This window comes from Trypanosoma conorhini, assembly GCF_003719485.1.
Source record: "Trypanosoma conorhini strain 025E chromosome Unknown Tco_14.4_contig_00019, whole genome shotgun sequence".
Taxonomy (NCBI): domain Eukaryota; phylum Euglenozoa; class Kinetoplastea; order Trypanosomatida; family Trypanosomatidae; genus Trypanosoma; species Trypanosoma conorhini.
In genome coordinates, this window is record NW_021704103.1 from 6,439 (window position 1) to 14,858 (window position 8,420).

Below are 8,420 nucleotides of genomic sequence, written 5' to 3' on the forward strand. Positions count from 1 at the left end.
GCCTCCCGCAGCTCCCTCTCGAGCTCCTTAACGCGCTCCTCAAGCTCGGACGAGCGCCCAGCCAGGGTCTCGCGCTCCTCCGCGAGGCGCTCCAGCGCCGTCAGCGGAGTCGACAACTGCGTTGCAAGCGCGGCGTTGGCGGAACCGGCCGCCACGGCAGACTCGCGACGCTCCTCGGACACCCTGAGCCGCTCGGCCAGCTGGCTGGCCTCCTCCTCCGCCTGGCGGAGACGGCCCTGCGTCTCGCGCAGCTCCGCGGTCAGCGCGTCCACCACCGGTCTCGAGGCGTCGGCGCTGCTCTCCAGGCGGGCAACGGCCGCCGTCAGCTCGGCCAATCGTGCCGCCTGGCTGCCGCGCTCCGCCGACAGCTGCTCAACCGTTGCCCGTGCTACCGAAAGCTGTTGTAGGATATTTATCATTTCATCCGCTGGTTGATTTGCTGCTGTCTTGTCGTCGTCTTGTGTTGTTGCGTCTTCCTCTTGTGGCATCCCTGGAGGTTCTGGTATGTCTTGTGTCTGGTTATTTCGCATTTTAATAGTTGCCTCTGCTGAACATGATTCTTTGTTGGAAGTCTTGAATGCGTTTCCTTGTCCTAGAGGTTCTTTGGCACCCTCACTAGTGAGTGGGACTGGCCTGGATGGTATGGTATTCGCTGAACTACCCGCTTTTTGGCGTTGTAGGAGGTCTAAGTGCGCCTGTAGCTCATGAATTCGTGAGAACTGGTCCTGAAGCCTTCGATTAAAGTCTTTTATGACTTTTTCGGCCTCTTTATTTTCCTCCTTGGCGGAGTGCAGCTTTTCCATTGTGTCAAGGAGCTCCTGGTCAAGCAGTGTCTTGGCCTTTCGGGTAAGTTCGAGCTCATCCTGCAAGGTACTGACATGATCTCGCGTGTGCGCCAAGTCGGCACGTGTCTTGTGTAGCATGGAATTCTTCTCTTCCCCATCGGCCCGTAGGGCGAAAAGCTGCTGTTGTATTGCCAGCTTTTCGAGCTCAAGAGCCTTGTCGCGGGAGTCAGACTCTCTCGCTTGGAGTCGCTCAATTTCCCCCTTTAACTCCTCACACCGTTGAACGAGGGCGTGATGCTCGGTGTGTGTCAGAGGCGCCCGCTGCAGCAGCTCCTCACGAAGCTCATCAAGGGTCTTATTCTGCAAGCAACACCTCTCCTTTAGCCCTTCGATCTCGTCACGAAGCGAGGTGTTTACCCCCTGGAGACCATTGCGTTGTTTGATGATCTCATCAAGCGCGCCTTCGTGCTGGGAGCGCTCGTTCTGAAGCTGCTGCCTCAAGTCCTGCAACTCGGTGCGAAGGACCTGTATAATCTGTCGCGTCTGCGACAGCTCCTCCTCTCCGTCCTCCCCATGCAAATTAGACGTCGGCTTTGTGACTGCGCCTTCGCGTACGCTGGCTGAGTGATGCTCGTTGGAGAGCTCCAGCATCAAGACACGCACCTGCTCCTCTAATTGCCTCTTCTCTTCCAGAAGCGCATCAACCTCTGACTGCTTGAGCCGTAGATGCCGTTCTGCCTGCACCACAGACGCCCCCCCAACTTCCTCCTCAGACTGCAGCAACGTCTTAAGCCGATGCACCTCTCCCTCGGCGTGATCGAGTCGCTGGCGAAGGTCAACTTCCCCGCGCTGATGGCGGTAGATAATTTCTTTGCACTGGCGGTGGTCACGCTCCAGACGGTCAAGCGCCCGCCGATTCTGCAGCAACTCTCTTTGGAGTCGCGCCGCCTCCTCCTTGTAGTGATCCCGCAGATGGTAGGCGCGGTCCAGTGTGGCCTGCGCGTGGCCCACGTCCTCCTCAAGACGTGTGGTGTAAGCCATGCGCTCCTCTTGCGGCATATCCTCCCAACCACGACGGCTAGGATGCGCTGCCGTGAACGCGCCCAAGCCACTCACGTCTAGGGTGCTGATGTGTGGTGAGATGTCCGGTTCATCGCGCGACATACCCACAAGCGCGCGACTAGCCTGCACCTCTGTCGGTGACGCGCGTGAGTGTTCCAGGCGTCCCAAGGGGTCTGTCGCGGAGAGTCCTCTCACGTCGATTGGGGAGGCAAGACGCGGCGTCAGTGGCGGGGGTGTTGCGTGGGAAAGGGCGCCACGTGAACGCCGACTTCTTGCATTAGTGAAAGAAAATCCATCGGGTGGCGGGGTCCACGTCCTGGTGAAGAAGCCCGGGTAGCGGCGTGCATCGTTGGCGTTAAACATCGACAAACTATCCTCCCCAAACCCCTTGGCACACTTTTCTGTCGCGTCCCTTGTGTGTTTCTCCCAGCCGTGTCGCGTGGGGAGTCCTCCTTCTTCTTCCCGCGGTTGCCCTTTCCTTTCCAGGCTATACCCCTGCTTCTACTCCTCTTGCCTCGGGGGCTCGCAGCCTGCGAATTCAGCAAATTTCGATTTAACTGTTACCTCCTCTCGCTCTTTCTCTTTCTCTCTTTGTTTGTGTGGCGGCAGTGCCGTGGCTCCCTTCTCTTCTTTCCGTCCGTGGGTGTTGTTGTTCTCTGTAATAATTCACTCACTGAGCAAAACGACTTACTTCTCCTAGCGGCCCTTGGCCCGCCCCAGCGGGCATGTGCGTGTGCAGGCGAGGAAGAGAGGGAAAGGACGGGAAGGAGAAACATGCAACTTATCCTTCGTCACGTGCATGGGCGTTTCGGCTTCGTTGGCCGCGGGCGTGCAGCGCCCACCGTCTCACTCCGCCGTTTTGCCTTCCCCCCACCCACCCACCCACCCACTTGGCTGCAAATGTGCCGCCAGACGGGTTCCTGATGGATTATGAAATAATGTGAACGCGTCGCAAAAACGCAGGGGGGGCGGGCACACTACTCTCCCATGTGAGTTTATTCGCGACAGGCAAAAGAATAAAGAAACAGCAACAGTCTGTCGCCTTCCCCTCGCTCGACAACACGCAGTCGCCACAGCAGCACCCTTCGCCCCCGTCTGGCCCCACCGTGATCTCGCAATGTCGCAGCATACATGTATATATATATATATATATGTATGTGTGTGTGTGTGTGTGCTCCGCAGGGCCGCTAAGATGGGGCATTGTGCTCAACAATCATGACATCGCCGTCTCGCATGACATGGTTGGCGTCCACAAACGTCATCTGCATCTCCGCCGCCGCAAGGTTCGGCTTGGACAAGAATTCTTCGTACGGCATCACTTTGGCGCGCCGAAAGTACTTTTCCATGTCCGAGTGGATCTCCCCGCTCGCCTCCTTTGCCGTTGCGCCCGCTTTGGTGGTCCAGCCGTGCGCCATGAGCGGGCCCACCGTAAAGAAGGACTGCAGCCGCAGCAGGCGGTAGGCATGACGCAGCAGCACCTCCCCCCGCGGCAAATCCACGCCATACTCTTGCAAAAACATAAGTCGCTCCTCCCGCGAGTCCAGCTGCGAGGTTTGTTCTTCTAAAGAGGCGGACACCCGACACGTTCGCTCCGGACCAAATTTTTCTTCGACTGCTGCAGCAAATCTGTTTCCCGCCACGACGCTCGCCTCGTCCATGTTTAGCACGAACAGCATCGGCTTCGCAGAGAGCAGCTGATACTGCTGCAGCCACTGCCGCTCCTCCTCCGTCTTGAGCCGCATTTCTGAGACAGGCTTTCCGTCCTGCAGCCAAGACACAACACTTTGGCAGAATACCAGCGCCGCATCCCCCGCCTTCCGCGTTTTACTGGATTTATGCAGCGACTTCTCCATCGCCTCCAGGTCGGCGAGCACCAGCTCATTCACGATGGTGACTATGTCCTCCAGCGGTGTTGGGGTGTCGAAGCCGTCCTTGGCGCTCTCAAAGCAGCGCACCATGTGCAGCAGGATTGTGCATGGGCGAATGTCGGCAAGAAACTTGTTGCCGAGGCCGGCCCCTTTGGAGGCGCCTGCAATCAGGCCCGCGACGTCCGCGAGGTCAATCTCCACGTCAACGATCTTCTGCGCCCCGGTGAAGGCGGCCAGCCTGCGGAGTCGATCGTCCACGACCGGCACCTTTGAAGGGTTTGCGTCGATGGTGCAGAAGGGAAAATTGCCCGTTTTCGCCTGTTGACTGCAAGTGAGGGCGTTAAAGAGCGTCGACTTCCCAACATTTGGGAGGCCGATGATGCCGGCGCCGCGGCGCCGCAGGAGGAGTGGGCTTCGACGCAGCATACCGCGGCCGATGTCCGAGGTCTCGCTCCGCCGTCCACTCGGTTCCCTGTTGGAATTGTGTGTGTGTGTGTGTGTGTGCTTTGGCCGCGATTTTCTCTGCCCGCCTCCTGTAGAGCTTCGTGCACCCAAACGCAAGACGCGGGTGTGACGGAGGAGGAGGAGGAGGAGGAGGGTAAAGCATAGAGAAAACGAGCCGAGGTGCGGCAGTTGGTGCACACAGCGTGACGGGGGCACCGGCCGGCATGGAGGTCGCCCTGCCAAAACAAAAACAAAAACTAGCAAACAAACAAGCAAACAACAACAGCAAACAAACAACGCTCACTCACCCCTCACAGTAAGATCCTCCTCAAGAGAAGGCAGGCAGAGAGCGAGAAAGAAATAAGGATAGAGGTGCGTGGGCCCAAGTCGGGTGTAGACGCATGCAGGCACGCAAATACACCGCCTTACCGCGCTCCTACGCGCAAGGCACTACATACGCACGTACACACGGCAGAATACGCGCCAGAAATCAAATGAGTGCACACCACTCCGTGCCACTTTCCCCACCGCACAGTCATCGCCAAAGAAGAAACCACACGTACAGAGGAACACAAAACAAAAAACACTTCGCCCCTTCTCTTGTAGAGATTTCGCCTTCTCCCCGTCACCCTCCTCCACTTTCACACACCCACACATGCACACATACACACGCTCGCACACCAACACCGACACCACCTCCTCCCGGTCAAGTTCCGACGACCGTCAGCTCGTCTCCCATCGCCCATGCCGCTCCTGCTACCCAACTGAATGCACATTCACGTGTGCATCCCCTCTCACACTGAAGTGTTGCCGCCAACACACTCACCGCTGAGCGTGCACAAGTACACATGATGCTTCTCGGCTCCAAGCAAGAAGGTGCAATGATCCTTTCCTAATCCTCGCCCTGTGCGAATCGTGTGTTTGCGTGTGGGGGGGAGTGTAATGTCGATCCCTGCCTCTTTATCTCCTTTTACGTCGCTCTATCACATTATAACCCAAGCCGTCATACCTCAAATGTATATATATATATATAATTATGCATATGCAGGCTTGTGCGATGGCCAGTTTATACGCCCGCTCGCCTTATTCAAGCGCCAGGATGAGTTCGTCGGGCTCCTCGCCATCGCGGGCCACCTCCTCCAACGGGCTCTCCAGCACCGTCTCGTTCCACAGGCGAACGTCCTTGTCGACCTTCAGTGATCGCCAGTACGCCTGCCAGGCCTCCGGCTCAGTAACGCTGGAGTTGCAGCCGAACCACAAAAACACGCGGTGGCGCCCCGACGCCGCGGCGGGGACAAGAACCACGTAGCAGCCATCCGGTTCCATGTCGGCAATGTCTAATATGTTCGTCAGCGGAGAACCAGTAAACGGGTAGGCGTAAATCTCCACCTCACCGCCCAACGGCTTGGAACCTGCCGTGGGCGGTGCTGAGGATGTCTTTATATGCGGCACGGCAACCTTCGCGCCTGCGGCCGCCGACTTCGTAGTTGTGGATTTTGCTAACGGCGCTGTGGACAACGGAGACACCGACGACGCCGAATCCACCGCGGCGGCCGCAGCGACAAGTGCAGGTGCAGGTGCAGCAGGGTTTGGCACGGTGTTGCCCCTAGCGCCAGCGCTTCTGTACGACGAGATCCGCGGCGTGCTACCAGGCGGCGAGACTTTAGCCAGACCTCGTCGTTCCTCCTCGCGCATGCGTTTACGGCTCAGAGATGCTAATTTCACACGCTGCTCCTCCGCAAGGAAGTTGGAGAGGCGAACGATCATGTCCTCGTGAGCAAGCAGCTTGTCCCAGCACTCCAGCTGCGCCAGTACTGGCTTTGGACCTCGTGCCCCATCGGACGCCCTGCGTCGTCGGCTGAACATGTGTTCGTTAACGACGTCCTCCAGATCCTGAATGCCCGCCAAACACCTCGTTGGCTGCCCAAGCGCTGGTATTGGCGCGTACGCGACAACCTCGCCCTTGTTGTTCGTGCTTCGCCTCCTCTGCCCATGGTAGAAGTTGTATCGGATGAATGCTTCCCAGTCCTCCTTGGCTTCTTGCCGCACTATGGCGTCGCAGTCCGAGCCTGCGAAGAAGTAGGAGTAGATGAGCGTCGCAGGGGCCCCACTTTGTGAGTCACGGCCCCCAAACAAAATGCCGTAACTCAGCCGTGGATCGACCGCGTAGCTTTTGTCGGTGTGGTGGACCACACGCACAAAAGAATTCACGACTTGTGAGTCGTCGTCGCTGTGCGCGTTCTCGTGCGCACGAAACGCGAGGGCCAGGCGAAAGGAGAAGGGGAACATGTATTCAGTGTAGGGGACGTATGCGTAGGCCTTGTTGAAGACTGGGGTTGCCAGCTGATTCTCCCACAGCAGCAAATTCACATAAAAGCCCGTGTTCGGGCTGCACACGTTGCGTCGCGCACGCACAAACTCAAATGCCCTGTCGTAGCAGAGGCCCTGATTCCACATGATGTACGCAATGACAAAGGAGCAGGAGCGAGAGACGCCCTGGTGGCAGTGAATAAACGTCTTGCCTCCCTTTACCCGTGACTCCTCCACAAAGCGGATCACAATCGGGAAAAGTGAGAAAATGGGTTCATCCGGGGCGTCACTCAGGTAAAGTCCGAGGTAGTGAAAAACATCCGTGTGAGCGTTTCCCACAGAAAATGCGACGGTGTTTACAATACTGGTAATGCCCTTTGATAGAAGCTGGACACGATCCCCCGCGGCCTCTTCCCCACCCACAAACAGCCATGGGAGTATCTCAGTGGCCTCTGGTGTCGCGGCCTTCAGTTTCTTTACTCGTTCCTCTGTCATGCGAATTTCGTCATTCTCTGGGTCCGCCTCAGCGGTGCCCCGCCCGTTCAGAGCCTCGCTTAGGCGTAGACTGGAAATGAAGGGCAAAAGCGGCGGGGTCGCAGGGGCCTGCGGTGTGCGTGCGGAGGTCGCATTGGACGCCGCCGAAGCGCCCTCGCGCTGTGTCCACGACGACGCCAACGTACTGCTCTGCCGTCGAGGAGCACCTAGTGGCAAATCCGCCGCGCTCTGCCGCGCCGACTCCGGCGCGAACCGTAAACGGGGTACCTCCAACGCGGAAGATGCCTGGGAGGCTGAAGGGGCGGCACCTGCCAACGACTGCATGAAGGCCTGCTGGTAGACGGAGGTGGTGGTGACGGGGGCAAGCATCCCGCGTGGGGTGCTGCCGCGGGATAAACTGCCGCGTGCGGTGGGCGGCGTCGCCAGAATCGCCGGAAACGACGGCTTCCATCGTATATTGTGCAAAATGCGGAGAATGGCGTTCCTGTGCGACTCCTCTATAATCGGTGGATTCCGGCGCGAAAAGGACCGGTAGCTCACCAGCTCCCCGACAGGAACACATGCCGGGAAGACCGGCTTCGCATCAGACGTCCAGTGCGAGGGCCTGCAGTTGAAAAAGAGCCCCCGCACGGCCTCATCGTTCTCCATAAGAGACTGCTCAATACGCAAGGCATGGAGCAAGGCGACGGATGCCACCAATTGATGCGCCTTTTTGCCAGTAAGTATGTGGACGCTAAAGCGAAAGTCCAACTCACCCAGGCGCAAGGCCGCGGCGGTGGGATGACGCTCCGCGGTTGGGCTAACATCGGCATTTGCCACAGCAACAGAGGGTGACAGGAAAAGTGAGGGCTTGTCTATGTTTGACGCGAGCGCCGTTGCCAGGCCTCGAGGGGTAAACACTTCTGCAAGTATCCGCGACCATGCGGGGGCCTCCTCATTGCCGCGCAGATCCCCATCAAACTCCCTATGCAGCCGCCCTCCGCCACGTGGGGTGGGAGCGTCGGGGCTAGCCGAGCCAATCGTGGCGACGGGGCGGCACTGCACGTGCACGAGCACGTACGCCGCGGTTTCCTCCAACTTAATCTTCGCCTGTGCGAGGTCAAACGGTTGTGCGTGGAGCTGCGAAGGGTCCAGCCGCCGCACAGCAGCGCCCGTTGTGCCCTGGCGGAAGACGAACGCCTTGAAGTTGTGCTGGTACCGCGTGAATTTGTCAATGACGCCAACTGGCAGAAACTGCGCCACGCAGCGCCTCGGCGACGGCTGCGATGAGTGCAGAATGTCTTCCAGAGAGAAGGGCACGGCATCCGTGCAGACGGTGTTCCCCATTCTGACGTCCCAGCCCCAGCCCTGTTTTTCGTTTTCTGCTTTTTTTCGTATTTTCGCAGCAGTCCAGCACAGCAGAAAAATACGCCAAAAAAAAACGGCTCAACCGACAACAACAACAACCCGCACGCGT

The 8,420-nt window shown here is 58.4% G+C and overlaps 3 protein-coding genes across 3 annotated transcripts, besides 8 other annotated features; all 3 read right to left on the reverse strand.

Annotated features, from left to right (window-relative positions):
• Nucleotides 1-2: 2 nt before the first annotated feature.
• On the reverse strand, nucleotides 3-2,210 carry Tco025E_00721 (NUP-1 protein; the record flags this gene model as incomplete). Its single annotated transcript, XM_029367661.1, has 1 exon — nucleotides 3-2,210. A coding segment is annotated over one exon (2,208 nt), but the record flags the coding sequence as incomplete, so codon positions are not given.
• A 201-nt stretch (nucleotides 2,211-2,411) lies between these two features.
• Nucleotides 2,412-2,438: a microsatellite.
• Nucleotides 2,439-2,713: 275 nt separating this feature from the next.
• Nucleotides 2,714-2,737: a microsatellite.
• A 237-nt stretch (nucleotides 2,738-2,974) lies between these two features.
• Nucleotides 2,975-3,021: a microsatellite.
• Nucleotides 3,022-3,034: 13 nt separating this feature from the next.
• Tco025E_00722 (putative GTP-binding protein) lies at nucleotides 3,035-4,141 on the reverse strand (the record flags this gene model as incomplete). Its single annotated transcript, XM_029367662.1, has 1 exon — nucleotides 3,035-4,141. The coding sequence occupies one exon, from the start codon at nucleotides 4,139-4,141 to the stop codon at nucleotides 3,035-3,037; it is 1,107 nt and encodes a 368-aa protein (XP_029232270.1).
• A 56-nt stretch (nucleotides 4,142-4,197) lies between these two features.
• Nucleotides 4,198-4,219: a microsatellite.
• Nucleotides 4,220-4,290: 71 nt separating this feature from the next.
• Nucleotides 4,291-4,313: a microsatellite.
• Nucleotides 4,314-4,401: 88 nt separating this feature from the next.
• Nucleotides 4,402-4,456: a sequence feature (A-rich).
• Nucleotides 4,457-4,803: 347 nt separating this feature from the next.
• Nucleotides 4,804-4,853: a microsatellite.
• A 320-nt stretch (nucleotides 4,854-5,173) lies between these two features.
• Nucleotides 5,174-5,203: a microsatellite.
• A 39-nt stretch (nucleotides 5,204-5,242) lies between these two features.
• Tco025E_00723 (putative dual specificity protein phosphatase) lies at nucleotides 5,243-8,290 on the reverse strand (the record flags this gene model as incomplete). Its single annotated transcript, XM_029367663.1, has 1 exon — nucleotides 5,243-8,290. One exon carries the CDS (start codon nucleotides 8,288-8,290, stop codon nucleotides 5,243-5,245), a length of 3,048 nt encoding a protein of 1,015 aa, XP_029232271.1.
• Nucleotides 8,291-8,420: the final 130 nt, after the last annotated feature.